We start from the raw sequence: 20243 nt of genomic DNA, 5'->3' as shown, positions 1-20243 counted from the left end.
TGTTCTCATTTTTAATTTGGTGCTTTAATCATGGGTCTACAGTTTGGAGCAGGTGCACGCGGAGGGTTACCGTGAAAAGGTCACATGTTCAAGCACACGTGTGTCAAGATGAGCTGATTACTGTGAAATTGGACAAAGCAACAGGTTGTTTGTGTGTGTTTGCTTTGGTGGACTTCAGTCATTTGTCTTTAAAGTAAGTAGAAATGAATGACAAAGGTTGAGGTTCCTTGTACGTAATTTAAACGAAGTAAACCTTCCTAAAAGTTAGTGAAAAGTCGTGTTTCACCCGCGTGTCCCTCCTCCTCCTGCAGAGCGGATGCCCGTGATCTGCATGTCTCTCAGTCAGTGAGTCTGCGCGCTTCGATGTGCGACAGCAGCAGCAGGAGGACGACAGACAGACAGCTACCGTGGATCAAACTCTCCAGGGATGTCACCGAGATCCCGCTGAGACGCCCAACACCCAAGTGGCGAGTCGGGGGGTGGGCGGGGGGTTTGTACGTGAAACTCAAAGAAGTCGGGATGGACGGCAAAGGCACGCTGAAGATGTTCACCAGGAAGAAACGGGAACTAATCAAAACGCCATCCATCTCGAAGAAGAGCCGAGCAGGAAGCCCCGGGCCGCAGAGCAGCGCCCTGACTGTGAGTAGCGCATCACTTCTGGTTTCTTGAAGTGTGTGTGTGTTTAAGTGTGTGTGTCTGTGTGTCAGATGACCTTCTGCTGGAGGGACAGGCTGCAGAAAGAGCTCAAGACAAGTGGTGATAGTGTGTGCGAGAGTGTGTGTGAATGTAGAGTCTTTTACCAGCATTTATAAGTTGTGTTAAGTCCAGTTTTTGCGTATGCATGAATGCTTTTTAACTGTAGTCTGACTGGGTGAAACTTCTTAAAAATCCCAGTAAAATTATTATGATGTGTGCCTAACTGCACATTACCAGATCTAAGTTTTGTTTAGTTTTTTTTGTCAGCATTAATGCCTTTTTAACTCTAGTCTGACTGGGTGAAAGTACTTGAAAATCCCAGTCTAATTATTATGATGTGTGACTAACTGCCCACTACCAAATATAAGTTTAGTTTAGTCAAGTTTCTGTTTCTGAGCATTAATGATTCTAACTGCTTAAGTCTTGACATCCATTTTGATGTTGGCCTGATTGCACAATAGCAAATAAGTGTTTAGACAAGTTTCTCTGGGAGTATGAATGCTTTTCGACTGTGCTAACTGTGTCTGAAAATGTGTTCAAATCCTAGTTAAATGAGAATGACGTGTGCCTAACTGCACACATACTGTTTTTGTCAAGTTTCTCTGGGAGCATTATTGCTTTTTGACTACTTTAGTCTTGACATCCATTTTGATGTGTGCCTGACTGCACATTGACTCATCTGACTCAAAGGAAGTGTAACTTCTGATGTGGGGTTTTACAACTGAAGCGGTGGCGGGCTGTAGTGTGTGAATGCTCTGGTGAGATCAGTTTTAAGAAGTTGCTGGTGCTTTGGTTAGAATGGGGACAGAGCTGTAGGGGGAAGAAGGAGCATGCTGAAACGGGTCAGTAAGAGCAGCTACAACCCTTACTCTACGAGTCAGAGAGTTAAGAAAGCTGAGGCGAAAAGCAAAGACAGGCTGGACATACTGCCCAACAAGCACAACGTATGGCTTAAGCAGGTACGTCTGAGCTTATGCATGTTATCTTGTATACAAATATACTGGGCTGCTTTTTCTATTTCTTATTTTTGGAGCCGTGAGTTAGGCAGGATATGCTCTTGTCAGGCAATAATAATGAAAATATACTTAATTTATTCTGTTAGAGAACATATCTTTTTCATTCTGTTTTTATGTTCTTAATTAAAATCTTGTATCAATGTGGAGTGATGTCGCAGCATAGTTCCATGATCAGTTAGGGTTTCGGTGCCTTGCTAAAGAGCATAAGGCAGTGTCCCAAGCCAAGTCCTTGAGCTAAAAGTCTACCAAAAGTTGGCAATGAGATGCATCAACCACGCTGAAAATGTTTAATTCTGTGACTTTTTATTTTATTTGTGTTTTGTTGGCACAGGAGGGTAATTTCTCAGAAAAATATCACCGTTTTTATTCCAAAAAGTAAATGAAATTTCTACACTCTGTTTGCCACACCCGGCGACAGCTTTGAGTCAGGAAGTGTTGCACAACGCAGCACAGGATCTTGTGAAAGTCTTGATGTGTGTTTACCAACAACAGCGCTTCTGTGTTTAAGGCCACAGAAGCAGAGACGAATCATGTCGGCACCCTCATGCTGTTCAGGTTGATCTGGTTAAGGTTTCATCATGTGATCGTTGTGACCTTTTTGCCTCTCTTCCTGTGCCCGTCTCAGCTCTCCATTCTCCAGGAGCAGCCTCGGAAAGATGCAGCAGACATCACCCTCTCCTCTTCACCCTTATCCTCCTCTTCAACTCTCACCCCGGCTTCTGCCGGGCTGCAGGACTCCTCCCTCTCCTGCCCCGGGACGCCCAGCATCCAGCACAACAAGCTGGCGGCCATGCAGGGGTTGGGGTGCCCGTCTCCTGTGTCCACCCTGAAGAGGCCGACTGCACTGAGCAGACACGCCAGCGCTGCAGGTCTGCTTCACAACATCCCTACTGACTCACTACCTTTCTGAGTTGATAAAATATGCTCAAATATAGACTTATTTATGTCTCCATATCAACATCTTATCTGAAGTAAAATCTGGAGAAAGATGGCACACAAGCAGTGATCAAAATGTATTTGATAACACCTATAATCCACTTTCAAAAACTGGGATGGATATCTTTCACTATTTACTGACATTTTATAGACAAGTCGACAAAATGATTAACCTAGAAAATAATTAACGGCTTAAACAAAAGTAAAAAAGTCGTACATTCAAGCTTAAGGTCTAAAGGTAACAAAATCAGCCAATAGGCATTAAACAAAAATCAGTGAGATTTAGGGGTGGTGGTATGGGGGTTTGTTAGCTATAAACAAGGCATGTTAAGAAGGTGGTATTATTTAATTCAACAGGCAATACATGATAGCTATTAAAATCTCTCTGCCAAATGATGAATAAATAAATAAATGCATAGACCTTAGAAGAGAACGGAAAACAAGTTGTTATAGATAAATGACTTAAACAATGCACCTGTTCTCTTCAGGTTTCCCGCTCCAGTCCTGGGTGTTCTCTAAAGGCCAGGGGAAATCGCCCTCGACCCCGACCACTCCGTCTGATGGTCCAGAGAGCACAGCCATCGAGGTGGAGGACATCCCCGCCCTGCTGAGGGATGTGGCTCGCTTTGCAGAAGCTGTGGAGAAACTGAAGGACGTTGTTCTGGCTGAAGGTGAGCCTAGAGACATAATCAACCTAGAGAGGCCTGAAGGGATGGTCTGTCCGTGTTGCAAACGTTGTGACTTTCTTGCTAGATTTACTGATAGCTACTTTCGTTCTAGATCATGAATAGAGTAGGCAACATTAGGTTGGGTTTTTGGGTTGGATAACCTTGAAAAAATGTAGCTTGTTCTACCCACATTAACCTTGAGTATCATTCATATTTACTGTCGGGCTCCTGTCTGCCTAATCAGATGCTGCCTTTTGACAAAGGCACTGAAAAGAGTTTGTCTTCCTGTGTGATTTGGTTCTGTACCATGCATTCAGTGCTGGTATCACAGACCTGGTCATGGAAAAAGGCTTGTTTTCACCACAGTGGAGCTAAAATATATGTATCTTTGTGAGTAGTTTTTTTTTTTTTGGTTTTAACTTATGGCTAATACAACAGTATGTCAGTTTCTTCTTGTGTTGTGTAGATATCCATCAGTAAGAATTTGCAGAACAAAAAACATTGTTTGTCCTTTTAGCGTTCCTTTATGGTTAAATGTTCCAGAATTTGACAAGGGACTAACACGAGACAGAATGTATCCAAAAAAGGTTTTCGTCAATCTTACACCGGTTCTCTTAATAACACGTGTGTGTGTAGCGAGTGGGGGGAGGGGAGGAGGAAAACATGAGGGTGGAGCCACCTTGCACAAGCAAGCTAACAAGTGGATGTGAGCGTCCTCTCTCCAAGTGAAGGCTGCGTTTCCGACCGCACTCTTGTCTCCAGCAGGAAGTCAGCTTCTTGTTTGCTGCAGCCTCTTACAAACACACTCTTCCCCTCCTGTACGACGCAGCGAGGCTTAAAATAGAAAAGCACCTTTTCTCATGGAGCGTAGACCCCACCTGCTACACAATTGAAAGATTTCCCTGATTTAAGGTTTCCAGTAGTTGACAAGGTTTTTTAGAGCAGAGTTTTGTGGTTCAGATGAAATGGAAAGATCTTTGTTTGTGTCTTCTGTCGGCCGTTATCTGGCTCTGTTCTGTCTCCACCCAGAGTGCGCTTTCTAAAACAGGAAGCCATGATGGATAGCCTCTGAAAGAAAGGCCTCGTCCTACACTTCCTCCTCTGATAGGCTGGCTGCATCACTGTGACGTCACGTCTGTTCTTAATCAGGAGCACAATCAGAGTTTCAATCTCGTATTTAAGCTCTTATACAATGCAGCACTTTGAATCTGTAGCTCATCGTTGTTTCCTCTTATCAAACCATTCAAGTCGAAAATGAGGAGAGTTTGTTTTGATGAGCCACAGAAAGCAGATGTGCTACAGCACCAAACTTTGTTTCTAATCTTGCAAAACAATAGAGAAGACAACTTCCTCTCTGGCAAAGTGTTCAGGTCACTCTTATTGTTGGCCGCTGCTGCTCAGACACTCTGACACACATTTTCAGACAGACTGTGGGAGAGAGGTGGATCGGCTGCCCTCTGGCCTCCTCCCTGAGCGAGCCGCCTTTAAATCTGCCATTTAAAGAAACGGTGGACAGGGGAGTGCGAGGTTGCGACACATGACGGAAAGAAGTTAGCCAGCCTGTGTGTGTGTGTGTAAATGTGTTTGGAGGAAAAGAGGATCTGCAAATGCATCAAAGCAGAGGAGTCTGACACCCTGTCTGACATTTTGAGCCTGTGTACTCATTATCACTGACCTGACTGACTGCTCAGACTGTCCGTCTCCCTGCTGTGTCCACTATGCAGAAACAATAAAACATTGACTTGCAGAAATTTGAAAGATTTGTTTCACATGTTGGGAGATGAGCTAAGTTATGAGAAAATTGATAAGCTATGGTAAATATCGAACCACAGATATCATAAAGACTGGAAACGGTGAAACGGCCAGCCTGGCTTTTTCTAAAGGTAACACAATTCCTTACCTGGTTGCCTCGCAATAATAGGCAAGAGCAAGAAAGTATCTCCCAACATGTCTTCATGTACTTTGAGAAGGAAAGAAAGGAACATTTCACCTCCCATTTAATGCACTTTATTTCTGGTCCAACGATATCAATCATGTTTATTTGTCCCGCCTAATCATATAAGATATGATTCCAGTAAGATGTAGCCAACGAGTTACAATTTATGTTCGTGCATGGACTGAACTATCCCTCAATGATGCATTCAAGGACACTCTGACATCTGAGAAACACACATGAGTTTCTGTATTCAGCTCCAGTATTGACAATGATAATATAACTTTGTGATGGGTCTGAAACGAGCCAAGTCTCTGAAATCATTTTTTATAAACTGCTGAAATGTGATGAACTATGGCTTCCAGGAAAAATCTTAACCAGTACATAAAGTGTCCAATAGCAAGTAGATGTTATCCATTTAAAGTGTAAATTCCTTTTTTAACCCCCGTAGTTTATTGAATAAAAAAAGGCTGTAGTCTTCTAGTGCCTTTTCCTCTTGTTTCAAATCTCACTGTCCCCCCCCCCATCTCCTCCCTCTCGTCCAGGTAAGGAGAGTCAGCGTCCCGTGGCTCACGAGTGTTTGGGGGAGGTCCTCCGAGTGCTGCGTCAGGTCATCAACACTTACCCTCTGCTCAACACCGTGGAGATCCTCACCGCTGCCGGAAAGCTCATCTCCAAGGTCAAAGGTCAGTCGGCTGTGAGGACAAAGACATCATTTTTTAAGTAATTTGTTAAATGTTCCTTCCATTGTTTTAACATCCTTTGGTAATACTGTATTTCATATATACAGACAGTTTGATGTGAAGGTGTGAATTAATTTGTTCAGCATCTTGTATTTCCAACCACAACTGAAACCTGAGCACATGCTATGGTTGTGATTTTTTTCAGGTTTTCACTATGAGGCTTGTAACGAGGCAGATAAAAAGGACTTTGAGAAGGCCATTGAAACCATTGCAGTCGCTTTTAGCAGCAAGTGAGTATCTGACACCCCTCGACAACATGATCCAATTTATTTGAACCCTAAAGTAACGCCAGTATTTTTGTTTATTACAAATTCAATTATTAACAGCATCAAAACAGTGTACTCCTTGTGGGGGTTTAATAGCTCAGTGGAAAAAAGGAAACGAAACACATGATGCATAACATATGACGCACATACAAGACTCATGATTTCACACAAAATGAGTAAGACAAAATAATCAGTGGTAAATAAGAAAGCTATAAATAATTAGACAGTTATTTCACATCATAGAGATCTAAAGTGATTATTATAATACATCCCGTTTAATTACAAGAGCATACATATAGAAAGCTCTGTACATCAATATAATTTATTTTGGAAAACAAAAACCGGAACAGGAGTAACATTAGCTACTCTATTACGTCAGCAAATCAGTGCCATCCTAGCTATTTATTGAAACTTGTACTATTTTCTGTGTTGAAACCTCCTGCTAAAGACTTCATTGCCACCACTGCTTGACGATTTACTGTTCTCTGTATTCTCTGTACTGATTATTACTGGTAGTTATTGTCCTTGCTACAGAGATTAATGTGGACACAGGTTTCCGTATATCTAACCAGGTATTACCTCTTTTTACAGACAAAGGAGTCAGTTAGTGCGTGCGGGTCAATGGGTACAAAGTTTGCTGTTGTTGGGAATTGTAGAGAGAAGTGCAGCGATGGTGACACATTTGCATCAGGCAGATCTGAAAACAGGAAGTGGGTTTTTTTTTTCTGCCGTGTTACACAAAACCAAAACTTGTAATTGCTCTTACCTGCTCAGTGAACAGATTGCTTACCGACTAAGATAATAAATCACAAACACGTTCTCATTATTCGAGGCTCTTGAAAGGATTCGAAATCAAATGTATAATTAAACGTGGCAACTATGAAATTAAATGTTTTTCCGGGGTTGATGTCTTTTAACTGTATGTGTCTCCAAACTTTAAAAAGACGTGTCGTGATAAATTAAAGTAAACCCAAAGTAGAGGGAGGTCTCCGTTTCATGTGTAATTAGCGTACATTGCACCGACCGTTCATCACATGCTCGTCTGTGCCACTTCAGGGTTAAGACATCTGTCAGAGCTGAGGAGGAAGTGAGCTGGCAGACAGTTAAAATCTGCCTGACATGTCTGTTTCCTCATTCTCTCCTCCACTCTTCCTCTGTTTGACTGATGTTCTTTCTGTCATGAACAGAAAAATAACAAGATGGAGATGCTGCCTTTTCTTTTCAGCCTGTATTTCAGCAAGCACCTCCAAGTCGATAAACCAAAATGTAGGACGCCAAAAAGAGTCTAACAGGATATGAGTACTTTGTCGCACAGTATAAATGTTAAGGAGTATGATCAAACAAGGTAGAGAAAAAAGTAATGCAAATCAATAGTTTCTTTATCACTTCCTGTCTCCGGTACTTTCTTACCTTTTCAAGCCTTCCTACAAAGGCTCCCCTTTCTCTTTCAGTGTAGAAAATCTGCCTTTTTTTTGGTCATTTTTAAACGCAGAATTGTTGCTGCTTCATTCATTATACTGATTATTTTTCACTTCTCTACATGACAGGGACTGCCTCTTAAAGTCCCTTATCACAATATTCACACTCCTTCTGTTAATCGAAATGTGCCATCATTAAAAAAAAAACTGATTTAGTTTTTTTATGACTATCTGCAATATCGCAACTATATAATTTTACAGTATTTTTATCTGTATCATATTGGCCTGGTGTTAAGGACTCCTGTTGTGTTTCTCCTCAGTGTGTCTGAGCTGCTGATGGGAGAGGTGGACAGCAGCACGCTGCTCTCCCTGCTGCCCACTGAGAAGAGCAGAGTGAGTTCATCACAAAGCTGCTCATTTGTAAAAAATAGATTGTTGTCTAATGAATTATGTAGACTTGTTAACCAAATATCATTAAATGTTGCTGTATTTAAGGAGATTTCCACTCAAAACTGTCTCTAAGATGAAATTATGCGTGTATAAGTGATAATCTTCTTTTGCTGCTGTGTAGTCGCTGGAGAACTTGTATGCTGGGTCGAGCCAGGGAGCAGACAGCGGACACTTCAGGAGCGACCTGCATTACATGGGTACGGCGACCAGATTCTCCTCAACACACACAACAGCAGACTTCCTTAAGTCCATCATGGCTCCAGCTTGTGAAGCTTCTGCACCTCTCTCTTTCCATACCTCATTTTGAAATGCAACTTTAAGTAGATCAACATTTGGACATGCACTGCCCATTTGGCTGGTGAAAAAACTTGACACCCTAGTTTTTGTACACTCTTGAATCCGTTCATATTTAGTGTTTTTCAACATGCTGTATATCTAAGAGGTCTCCCCCTGCTGACGAAAATACAGTGGTGCAATGAAGTGCTAGCTGCAGAAACTCTGTGTTCATCACAGACGATCACAAACAGTCATCACCAAAATGTCACACAGGATGTTGGAGATCATCACTTCACACTTGTTTGTTTGTTTGTTGGTGTGCAGGCAGAGCTGAGGAGGTGGATGTGATCCTGCAGCAGAGCGAGGGAGGCGTGGACTCTGCTCTGCTCTACGCCAAAACCATCTCCAAATACATGAAGGACCTGATCAGCTACGTGGAGAAGAGAACTTCCCTGGGTGAGTGGCAGGGCCACAGTGTGTAGTTTATTTTCAGGAAAGTCTAATGTTGATTAACAGGAATTGAATTGATGTGATATATGAAATAGAAAAAAGTATTTATATTATTCTGGTGTATTTTGGTCTTGTTGGGGTACATGTTCTAGCCAATGCCAAAATGTATTACATTTTTAAATAAAAAAACTTGTAACCCTGATATATCCTGGGACAGCTAGCAAACCCTGTCATATTTTGGCCTGCAGATTAATTGTTTTGAAGATTTGCATTGAAGATGTTTACGTAATTATAAATGTAATGCTGCAAATATACAACACAACACAATGTCCAATTTTGTTGACATTTTTAGCTCTAGTACATGAACCAGTGTGGAAAACCTTGCTAACAAATGATCCTCTTTTTTGTTTTTAACAGAGACTGAGTTCTCCAAAGGCCTCCAGAGATTGTACCATTCCTGCAAACACAGCATAACGCATGTAAACGTCTTTTGGTTTCACCTATGAATACATCTCAATTGTTCTCTTACTCATTTTCTGTGTTGTGTAACAAACCTGTGTGTTGTTTTCGCTCTCTCTAGCCCCAAATGCCACTCTTCTCCATCTACTCTCTGGCTCTGGAGCAGGACCAGGAGCAGAGTGTGGGGCTGCAGCAGGCCAACACCACCCTGCACACACAGACCTTCATCCAGGTGAGCTCTACTGAGTTTGGTTGCAACATGAATCCCCCTGTGACAGTCACTCTTGTCCATAATACGGGAGTGTTTGCCTCTGTTCACATTGTGTTGCTCTGTGCATGTGTTCTGTGCAGCCTCTGATGCAGCGCAAACAGGAGCATGAGAAGAGACGGAAGGAAATCAAGGAACACTGGATTCGAGCTAAGAGAAAACTGGTACACGTAGTTCTAGACTTTGTTAGACAATGCATTCTCTTCTAAATTGCAATACAACATTATAAGGACCAAGAATTGTTTGTCTTTTAGATGGAGTGTGAGGCGAACCTGCGTAAAGCCAAGCAAGCTTTTATGGTCCGCTGTGAGGAGTACGAGAAGGCCAAAATGGCAGCCTGCCGCGCTGAGGAGGAAGGAGGAGGATCCACGGCAAAGTCTGTGGAGAAGAAGAAACGAGTTGAGGAGGAGGCGCGCAACAAGGTTCCTATCAACAACTTTATTTCATTGCTATATAAGATAAGATGTAAGTTTTTTAGTAATCCCCGTGGGAAAATTTGAGTGTTTAAGCAGCAACAAAGAGGAAAAACAGTACAGGTTCACACAAGGATATGAAACGTACATTTAAAATAAAAAATGTTAAAACTAATATATACATATAAGTAATGAGAGTACTGCGAAAAATATACACCTGCGTGTGTTCAGAACGAGATTGCAAGTCAAACTTATTGTGCAAGCGTGCAGGCTTTATGTGCAGTCCGGGTTATTGTCAGTGAGTTACATGGTAAACCCCTTGTTGTGCAGCCTGTTGTTTCAGGATTGAAACAATTATTGGTTTGCATATTTAAATATTTTCAACATCTGTATCAGTCGCGTGGTGAGCTGATTATGATCTGGTTGCCACAGTGTTGCATTGATAAACTGTGTGTCTTAATAGCAGAACACCAAAAATAACAGGGAAAATACAGAGGTGTTAAAAAAAATCCTAATTGGTGGATGAATGCCATGTTGCAATGCGTTTTTTGTGAAAATAATTAAGTGCCTGGCAAACTATTATTCCTCCATTTTAAATACTGGTATCATCACTGAAGGATGGTATTCAAACTTGATGGAATAATGTTTGGTCTCTGTTTAAAATGACTATTTGTGCTGGAGATCCACTCCTGTTTACCTTTGTACTGCTCTTGTGTTTTAGGTGTGTACTCCAAACCATTAAACTGGGTGTAGAGTAAATACAACATTTTAATTGTCTGTGTATGTGTGCAGTCAGACGAGGCGGAGGCCACCTACCGGACATGTATAGCCGACGCCACCACTCAGCAGCAGGAGCTGGAGCACACAAAGGTCACAGTGCTGAGACAACTGCAGGACGTCATCAAACAGAGCGACCAGACCCTGCGCTCGGTCAGAACCAACCTCACTTTTGCCAAATGTTGTCGGCTTCTTACCTGTTCTGAATGTGCCTGTAGTGCTCTATATTCTATACAATCGTTTTTGAGCAATGATCAAATCAAAACTCTTTAACCTTTGTTGTTTCCCTATCCGTCACCAGGCGACCATCTCGTACTACCAGCTCATGCACATGCAGACCGTCGCCTTGCCGGTCCACTACCAGACTCTGTGTGAGAGCAGTAAGCTGTACGACCCGGGCCAGCAGTACGCTGCTCACGTGAGAGACCTGCAGCTGCCCGAGCAGCCGGCTGTTCACTATACATTTGAGAACTACTGTCCCTCCAGCTCATCGTCACAGTAAGAGCTTCAGTCGGATCCACACGCATACAGTTCTCCATTCAAACCTTAAAGCTGTAGTTCAGATTTGCTTTTATGCCCAGAGTTAGATGAGAAGATTGATACCAGCATCACATCTGTACAGTAAATATGAAGCCTCGGCCAATTAACTTAGCACAAAGACTGGAAACAAAGGGAAATGGCTAGCTCTGTCCAAAAGTAACAAAATCAACACGAAAAGACTAGGTTCAAGGAAGTCAAAGCACCAATAAATAGTACAGAACATAAACTAAAATTACCCCAACATTCTCTTGTTTCCTATTAAACTAGCTAGCAATTCTGAGACTTGCTGTCTCAATAACAGCATCCGTGTTAGGCTTATCTGACCGACTCCTTGCTATAGCTTCACAGTAACCCTGCAATCATGAGCGTTAAGAGTTTTTTTTTTAAATGTATTTTTAAACAATCATGAGAGTGGTATTAAGAGTGTTTATTTTTTTTTTAAAACGGTCTCATATTCTTGCATTGCAGCCACGGCCACAGACCAAGAAATGACAGTTTCAACACGGACAGTCCTGCCACCAGTGTGGACGCAGCAGCAGCAGAAAACAGAGAAGCGGAGGCTCAGCGCAAGAGTAAGTGATGCCTGCTGCAGATGTTAGAGAGCTTTAATAAAGATCATTACTATTGAGACATCCCGCCTGTTTTTGCCTGGGGTTCATTTACTAATTTAACATACTTTTTCAAGAGTGAACAACTGTTACAAGAGCACACAGTGTTACCAGAGTGCTTTCAACCAATCTAAGATCCATTATTTCATGCAGACTATTCACATATTTTTGTCCCTTTTGTTATGCCCAGGGCAGGGTCATAAGTCTTGGGGTTCCACAGTGAGCGATGACAGTGTCGGAGGAGAGGCGGGTCTAGAGTCGCCTACTGCCAGCTCCAGTGAGTGAGAACTGCGTTGTTCAAACATGTTCACAGTAACATCAGGATATCTCTCTGTGATTAACCATTAGAGGTTTTATATTTCCACTTGAAGGAAAACACAATGTGTGTGTGAGATGATTCTTAAAATGTTTAATCAATTTAGGTGACATCAGTAAAATTGCTCGGACATCATCCACTGGGACAATGTCGTCCAATGAGGACGCAGATGAGAAAGACGGGAATATGACCTCATTTGAATCTCCAAGTAAGATTTACAGATTGTATAATATACTGAAACCCTTTGATGCGAGTGAAATATCTCAAATGTATAGTAAAAATATAAGTCTGATCCTAATGGATTCTCTCCTGTGTTTATTACCTAAAACAAAGTCATTAAAGAAAAAAAAGGTGTGGCCAGGTCAATGCGTAACCTCCTCAAAGTCAGATAAGCAATGATTTAAAACACTTTAGCCAAGGGATGATGCATCACTTGCTGACAAATGGTCATATTAGTTTGTATTTCTTTCTCTAATGCCTCTCCCAGCTTCCGTCATAACGTGCAGTAGTCCCAATATTACTCTTCAAATGGCTTTGCTGTGAATCTTGTCTGAGTTTTCTGGAGTGTGTGTATGATTTGTGTCTTTGTCTTCAGACATGAACGGCATGGATCCTGACGTGGTGGTGTCCACCAGACCTTTCCGTAATGTCGGCCTCTCTAAAGCAGCACAGACCCACCGGCTGAGGAAGCTACGGACACCGTCAAAGTGCCGCGAGTGTGACAGCTACGTTTACTTCCAGGGGGCAGAGTGCGAGGAGGTGAGTCCTTATTTTTCATTTAATAATCTAATCATCTGCTAACATCAGACCTGCAGAGAGAGACTCTCACTGATAATCACACCAGGCTCAAGAGATCAAAACTTCCTTCTGTCTTCAGTGTTTTCTGGCGTGTCACAAGCGCTGTCTGGAGACTCTGGCCATCCAGTGCGGCCACAAGAAGCTGCAGGGCCGTCTGCAGCTGTTCGGCAGGGACTTCTCTCAGGTTGCCAGCTGTGCCAGCGATGGCATCCCCTTCATCATCACCAAATGCATCTCCGAGATAGAGAGACGGGCGCTCAAGATGAAGGTGAGGGAGTTTATATTTGTGTACTAAACTGAGCGCTGGATGTTTGAGTCTTTGCCACAGAGGTGTTTTAAACTGTCTGCTTCCTTCTCACAGGGCATCTACAGGGTGAACGGGGTGAAGACTCGGGTGGAGAAGCTGTGTCAGGCCTTTGAAAACGGCAAGGAGCTGGTGGAGCTGTCCCAGTGTTCACCGCATGACATTAGTAACGTCCTCAAGCTTTACCTCAGACAGGTAAACAGGAGCCTATAGTGACATGTGGGCCTCAGAAAACAGCTTTCATAGTGGCAGAGTTTTAGTATTACAAAGTACTGTCACAGACTATTGCCATAAGATATTTGAATGGTTGTGCTTTCAGTGTTAATTCAGTCTCACTAACCTTTCTCTGTATCCGTCCTCCAGCTTCCAGAGCCCATCATGCTGTTCCGCCTGTACAACAATCTGATGGGTTTGGCAAAGGAGAGTCTGCAGGGAGAGGCAGAAACACCGGAGGGAGAGGAGGTCGAGTCGAACAGCATCATCCCGGCAGTGGGCAAAGGGCCCGAGCTGGTGGATCTGGGCCCTGGCACCGACCCTGAGGTCCTGATGCTGGTGGACAAGCTAAAGCAGCTTCTGAAGGAGCTGCCCAAAGCTAACGTCGCTACACTGCGCTACATCATTCGCCACCTCCGGAGGTCAGTCATCATAGTACTTAGTCACTCCTAAGGCAAGGTGTAATAATGACAACTGTTCTATGTAATGGACAGCTTTTGTTCAATAAATGTTTAGTTATACTTTAAAAGAGTAGCCTTTGAAATGTTTAAAACTGATGTCGTTTTTATGTATTTGCTTACATTTATTTGCCATACCGGTAATTTAAGTGCTTTAATCTATTTTATATTAATGGGACAAATACAATAAGAGCTTTTAACAATATCTGTGATTGCCTTTCAGTCTATAAATGGCAGTGGTTGCTGGCATGTAGCATACATATAATCTGTAGTATTTATTACTTCACTGTCATTCAACACTGGGAAATATTGCCATTTCCTTCTCTGCTTAATAAACTGTTAACTCTTAAGTTCTCCTCCTTTCAGTTCATCCCCTTTCTAGCTCTTTTAATATATTTATATTCTTTCTTAATGGCTTCATCAGGTTGTTGTCTTAACTTCAAGGGGCAATTCCTTATACGTCTCTAGGAGTTTTGTAAAAACAGCCTCAGCCTCTTTTTTGTTTGTCTTGACCCTTCTACTGTCTTCCTCCCTCTAGGATTGCAGAGCTGGAGGAGGACAACAAGATGAGTCCCAGTAACTTGGGTATTGTGTTCGGCCCGTCCCTGATGCGACCCCGTCCCACCGGAGCCACCATCTCTCTCTCCTCTCTGGTCGATTACCCCCACCAGGCTCGCATCGTGGAGTGTCTGATTGTCTTCTATTCATCCATCTTCCAGTCCAAAACCTCTCAGACACACAAAAACAGCCGCTCAGCTTCCTCCTCCACTCAGCAGGTAGGACAGGAGGATATTCTGATAATAAACTGTGACTGCCTGTTGTAGATTTATGAGGCCTCAGGCTTTAAAAATGGGTAGTTAACATAACTTTGTATACAAAGATATACTACTTATTATTAAGTGGAAAATAAGTTTTGGTGTGTTCACACATTAGACCCTCAGTCGTCACCAGGGAAATATAAACAGTGAAACTCAAAACAAGTCAAAAGATGGTCTTAAAGAGAGGCTTTTAATTATGTATGGGCATGAACTAAACCTGGTCTAACGCACTTTCTGTGGAAAGGCTAAAAACGGAAGCAGTGAAATGTCAGCACATTGTTTCCTCATCCAGAGTTATGACCTACAGCTGCAGTTCATTTGATACAGCTCACCCTCCTGCTTCAGTTGTTTGATTTATGGTCCGTTATAGAAGAAAATAACACTTCAGGTTGTTTGACTTGATAACAATCTCTTTACCCCCCCCCCCACACACACACACATTTTCCGGTATAGGTTGATAATGCAGATGAACAGATCGCTGATGGAGAGGAGGATGGAGGAAGAGAGGAGCCAAATAAACCAGAATCTGAGAAGACGGAGGAGGGATGTGGTAAGCTTTAAAAGGCCATAAAAACATAATACTGTTATTGGAATTCCCCTAATGAGTAGAACTCAAAAGTCATGTTCTTGCAGCTTTATGGTTTTTTAAAGTTGTGGAATACATGGGTCTGAAAAACGTAGTCTCAATGTTTTGCCATCAATGTTTATTTATGATCAGTATTTGACCCGTGCTACCATCTGCCTCTTTATCGCCGTTCAGGAAGCTCTTTAGGGTCCCTGGGGTCCAGTGAGCAGCTCCCTGACTCTGACTCGGAGCTGGACGACAGCGGTCAGAGGGCCGCACCCCACCACAGCCTGGTGAAGCAGGAGAGCGAGATGAGCATGGACGACGAGCCGCTGAGCTACAGGGACAGTCTGGACCTGTCGAGCCAGTCTGTAACCCTAACCGTCCCAGAACCAGAACCAGAACCAGAACCAGAGGCAGACCAGGAAGAAAACCCAGACCAAGTGGAACCTCCTGCGCTGCCAGTCAGCGGGCCCCCAGATGAAGACACGGCGGCAGAGGAGGATCTGAGTGTCTCTCTGGCCGAGCTCAACGTGAACCAGTCCAACAACAACAACTACCCCTGCTCCCCCGTTTTGAGCTTGTCAGGGCATCCACTGGCGCGTTTGTCTGGGAAGAAATTATCCCTGACCAGGAACAAGGACAGCGGGCCCGAGTTTGTCTGATATCTTTACTAAAGTCTATGTGTGTGTGTGTGTGTGTATGTAGTCTTTACAGGATGAGTGATTGGGTTTCCATTTGTTTAAGTTTTTATGTGTTGACCTATCCTGGCAGCAAATCGTCCGCACGCTTACTCCAAAGGTTTTGACTTGGATAATTAGGGAACAAGTTTTGCAGCAGTTTGTATTTTTAAAGCATTTTACTCATTGCTCTTGCACGCTTAAGGAAAAGCAGTTAGAAAGTCACATGAGAATGTGCAGGATTTAAAGGTGAATGATCTTAAAGTGCTGCTGGTTTTATTTCAGCACTAAACTCTTAAATACATTAAGTCTTTTATAAATGTTGCCTGTATTGCCTTGGTATCGATGTTTTGGTCTATTTTAATAAACATTTCATTTTACATTGGTTTGTTTCGTTATTTCATTTTAAACTTGCTTTGATAAATAGGGAACCGGTAGATAACAGTGAGCAGGAACTGAATGACGGCAGAGACTGACAGTTCTCACTCGCAGCTGTGTTCCCTGGTGCTGGGGAGGGCAGTAGAGGAGTTGACTGTAGTGGGTGGAGGTTTGAAACTGCAGTATGTGAAGCACAATTACAAACACTGTTCTCAAACTTCAGGAAACAGCAGCTACTGCATGGCTTTCAAAAGGAAAAAGAAGGTAGGCATCTCAAACCATTACAGCATGAAGGAGAATAGTTGTTAATTTAAAAACTTTTAGATGTTTTTATTTGCCGAAAGAGTGATTGTCAATTCTTTTTGGAATACTTTATTTTACAAAGTCAGCAATTACAAATTAAACAATTCAAAAGTAGAAAGCTAGTCCAGGGAGGGGTAATGAAAGATCTAACACCGCAGGTTTCCTTCAATGATCCGCCAAAATGTTGATTATGGGAGAATATCTGAAAAATAAAACAGGCCGAGGTAGGTTTTATTCAAAGCAGCTAATTCCTTGTGGTTCACACAGGCGCTCTGGAATGACTACCTACTGTTAGTTGCGTAACGACTGAGTGGGCATGAACTCTGACCTGTTGTTTTTTTACACTGAGCTGGGATGTATGATACCTCAGTGTGGTGACATCCTTTAACAAAGTAAGACATAAAACTATAATCTTAAATTGGAAATGCAAACAAATCACTGTATGGAATAAAACACAACTCCACTTAAAAATTCTGCCTTTGCAGAAGCACAGTAGTTGAGAAGCATAGGCATTGATGTAAATTAAATCTATATGCGATTTGTATCATCAAATGGATTTTGTCAGTGTGTCTAACCCTTTCATAACAAGCAGCGAATCTGTCCGTCACTGCACCAGTCTGTATGTGATGTACCTCCCAGCTGTTTCACTGGGTCTGATGATCTTTACTACCTGGAAAAGTCAAGGAAAGAAAGGCAGAGTGTTAGCCTGAAACAGAATTACTGTGGACTATATCACACGTTCATTGTTTTTGCATACGGGTAAAGTTTGCTTAGAGTGTACGCTTCATGCAAATTACTTGCAGCCCATTTTTATGTGATGAAACCTGTTTATCAGAAGGATACAAAAGAACGTTTCTAATGAAATGTGATGGAAAAAATGTGGCACCAAGGAAGAACCCATGAGTTTTGGGGAGGGTATTAGACTCATGTGGCGGATACAAGCTTTACAGTATGTATCATTCAAAGAAACGGCCATTGTGCCGGTCTGCTCTCTCCAATTACCTTTTAACTTACATGGGTCACAAAGAGAAACCCCTTGATGAGCATTTTAAAGTTTTGGCTACCATTAACATCAGTAGTAATATATTTAGACAGTTGATGTGATTTGGAAACATGCAACAATGCTGTAGTAAAGTCATAACAGGACCAACATCGTAGAAAACCACACTTATCCTTTATAAGTCTTTAATGCAACCTGTCTTTAACAAGTAGTGATTATCACAACCTGTTAGTGTTATCACTCCTTTACTGAAAATCATTTTATCAAAGAACCAACCCAAAATCGAATATACAGCACCATGCAGCCACTGAATACTGATAATGTTATGCATTATCAAATGTAAAGGCGCCTCTGGATGAGTTACCTGTCCTCTTTTCAAGCCAAAGTAGCGAGCCACAGGATCTCCAGCCTGGATCCTCGGCAACTGACTTTCCTTTAGTTTACTGAGATAAAATGTTAAGGAAGGATAACAAACCAAACAAAGTCTCTCTCTTAAGGTAAATTAACTGCTATTGTATACAATTTAAACCTTTTTTATGAATAGTAAGTACTCTAAAAAATGGCCAATTTCATTTTCTGTAGGCAAATCTGAACAGTGCAGTGTGTGAAAGGATACTATCTGAGAAGAAGTTCGGTCACTTCCTCTTTTAACATAACGATGTGCTCTGGAACAAGCTGAAAAACAGAAAACAATCCAGAAAGTAAAATGTTATTGTACATCAGAGGCATAGTCTGTTAGATTTTTAAATATAGTGTAAATGGGATTGCAATTCAGTGGATTCATCAGTCGTTGTTTACCTCATGCTCTGTGATGTTAATGAGCAGCTCCTGTTGAAGAAACTGTTCCAATATGTATTTGGGGGCCATGTCAACTAGAGACTGTAGGGAGACATTTAAATCAATATGTTAACAAAGAGGGCAAAATCAAAAAACAGTAAAAAGGGAAACGACAAGAACATAATCACAGCATCATTACAAGAGAGGTTCAGAAATCACATGCTTTCTTTTGCATTGGTTTGGCAAAAACAATGTAGGTATTTACCTGTTTGGCTGATGGTGTCATGCCTATCTGAACAACAATGATGGCACGTGTAATGTTTTCTTCCTGCATCCTCTGACAGTACATCTTAATCGTCTTGATTCCAACCTTGGGCTCCTCTAAAAAGTGAAGAAAAATATGACTTGATAATATTGAAATGCTAATAAATATAAACATAACTTCATTATTATTATTATGGTCCCGTCATTAGTTCCAGGACGTTTTGTGTATTTTCTTTTTACATAGGACTGCTATCTCCCTAGTATCTCATAATACGTTCTAACTTACCAGGAAAGAAAACAAACATCTGGTCAGTGGGGTCATCGTTGTGCGCCACCAGCACCGTGAGGTCTGTGCGCCTGGGTCGACCCTCGCTTGGTTTGTCTCCAAACTGACTCTTAAACTCGTCCAGTGTCTGGTCCAACTCATCCTGTGTCACCAGGTAGCCTCTGTCATGGCACAGCTGAGGGTAGAAAGATAAAACCATCAACTGTATGGTACAAACCATACTGAGCTAAATATTTCTAGTCCATCTAGTTCTCCAGATTATATTGAGATTCAAAGTGGAATGTTTCCAATAGATCAAACCTGTTATAAATGTTTTATAAAAGTACATTCATTCAATTGACAACAGACATTTTAGGAAAACAGGTCATTCTGTAATTTAGGAGATTCTTGGCAACTTATTTTATTTCTTTCAAAATAAAGTGTATCTTGCTTGAAGGTTCTGCTCAAAAACCCCCATGATTGCCATGTATATATCATAGATATGGACTCTTCCTTCTTCAGAAAAACTGACTTGGGATCCTAATAATGAATCAGGACTGTGGAAAGCCTTGCTTTCTTTCAGCAACTCTGAATCAATGGCTGGAGGCTTTATCCGTAAAATGTGCTATTTATTTATTTGCTGTTATATTTCCATACTTCTACTACCGTCTGTATTTCCATTTCACTCTTTTAACATCTACACCAACAACCGGAATAATGGCGCTTGCAGCGTTTGGCAGACAGATTTGTTCTTCCTGAAATTCACAGCGAGCTAAATGTGCAAAGCAAGAGAAACTTCTTCAGGAATTTAGAAGAGTGACACTGTTGATTAAAGACAATTAAAATGCACTTGTTTGTAACATCACAAAGCCGAACCGCTGGTCTAGCTAAGCTACATGCTAAGTTATGAAGCTAAAAACACATTTAAAACTAACCCACCTGCATGATGGTTTTACGGATCTTCCATAGCCTGTATGTTTCCTCTTCGTCATCCATAGTATTTCAAATGTTTAACTTGTTTGAGATTTAATCAAAAACAATTGTTTATATTTGTTAAATTATTACTTTTACTCTTAGGCACATGCGACGCGCTACACACATTACAGTCTAACCGTCGCAAACTGATGACGTATAAACTGAGTGGTAGTATGCGGGTGGAGCTTAGTATAAATACTACGTTTCCAAAT

The 20243-nt window shown here is 41.8% G+C and overlaps 2 protein-coding genes across 4 annotated transcripts; one reads left to right on the top strand and one right to left on the bottom strand.

Moving 5' to 3' along the window:
• The first annotated feature begins 129 nt into the window (after positions 1-129).
• arhgap45b (Rho GTPase activating protein 45b) lies at positions 130-16449 on the top strand. Of its 2 annotated transcripts, XM_063890749.1 has the most exons (25): positions 130-193; positions 312-639; positions 2338-2581; positions 3137-3319; positions 5795-5935; positions 6138-6222; positions 7997-8069; positions 8248-8323; positions 8727-8858; positions 9270-9331; positions 9433-9543; positions 9663-9743; positions 9834-10001; positions 10785-10922; positions 11071-11267; positions 11778-11881; positions 12108-12194; positions 12340-12441; positions 12829-12992; positions 13111-13299; positions 13393-13530; positions 13699-13970; positions 14545-14782; positions 15278-15374; positions 15585-16449. In XM_063890749.1, exons 2-25 carry the CDS (start codon positions 364-366, stop codon positions 16052-16054), a joined length of 3828 nt encoding a protein of 1275 aa, XP_063746819.1. In that variant the 5' UTR covers positions 130-193; positions 312-363; the 3' UTR covers positions 16055-16449. The 2 variants fall into 2 exon arrangements, with proteins under 2 accessions (XP_063746819.1, XP_063746821.1); XM_063890751.1 differs by lacking the exons at positions 130-193; positions 312-639 and adding an exon at positions 736-1655.
• Positions 16450-16803: 354 nt separating this feature from the next.
• Positions 16804-20219, bottom strand: polr2eb (RNA polymerase II, I and III subunit E, b). Of its 2 annotated transcripts, XM_063890758.1 has the most exons (8): positions 19996-20219; positions 19078-19252; positions 18793-18908; positions 18549-18629; positions 18367-18425; positions 18115-18193; positions 17326-17420; positions 16804-16952 (listed from the first exon to the last, which is right to left on the bottom strand). In XM_063890758.1, the coding sequence occupies exons 1-7, from the start codon at positions 20050-20052 to the stop codon at positions 17355-17357; spliced, it is 633 nt and encodes a 210-aa protein (XP_063746828.1). In that variant the 5' UTR covers positions 20053-20219; the 3' UTR covers positions 16804-16952; positions 17326-17354. The 2 variants fall into 2 exon arrangements, with proteins under 2 accessions (XP_063746828.1, XP_063746827.1); XM_063890757.1 differs by having other exon boundaries at positions 16804-17420.
• Between the last annotated feature and the right edge of the window lie 24 nt (positions 20220-20243).

The sequence above is a fragment of the Eleginops maclovinus genome, chromosome 9, assembly GCF_036324505.1.
Source record: "Eleginops maclovinus isolate JMC-PN-2008 ecotype Puerto Natales chromosome 9, JC_Emac_rtc_rv5, whole genome shotgun sequence".
NCBI lineage: Eukaryota > Metazoa > Chordata > Actinopteri > Perciformes > Eleginopidae > Eleginops > Eleginops maclovinus.
Note: the sequence above shows the minus strand (reverse complement) of the source record. Positions and strands in the feature narration are given on the sequence as shown.

Bases quoted from the DNA above. Each gene is read 5' to 3' on its own strand.
- arhgap45b (XM_063890749.1), top strand. From the start codon at position 364: ATGTGCGACAGCAGCAGCAGGAGGACGACAGACAGACAGCTACCGTGG. The intron at 8,859-9,269 runs GTGAGTGGCAGG...TGTTTTTAACAG, and splicing joins GGAGAAGAGAACTTCCCTGG to AGACTGAGTTCTCCAAAGGC. The intron at 9,544-9,662 runs GTGAGCTCTACT...TGTTCTGTGCAG, and splicing joins ACACACAGACCTTCATCCAG to CCTCTGATGCAGCGCAAACA.
- polr2eb (XM_063890757.1), bottom strand. From the start codon at position 20,052: ATGGATGACGAAGAGGAAACATACAGGCTATGGAAGATCCGTAAAACC. The intron at 18,630-18,792 runs GTAAATACCTAC...GTCTCCCTACAG, and splicing joins TGACACCATCAGCCAAACAG to TCTCTAGTTGACATGGCCCC. The intron at 18,426-18,548 runs GTAAACAACGAC...TCTGTTTTTCAG, and splicing joins TTAACATCACAGAGCATGAG to CTTGTTCCAGAGCACATCGT.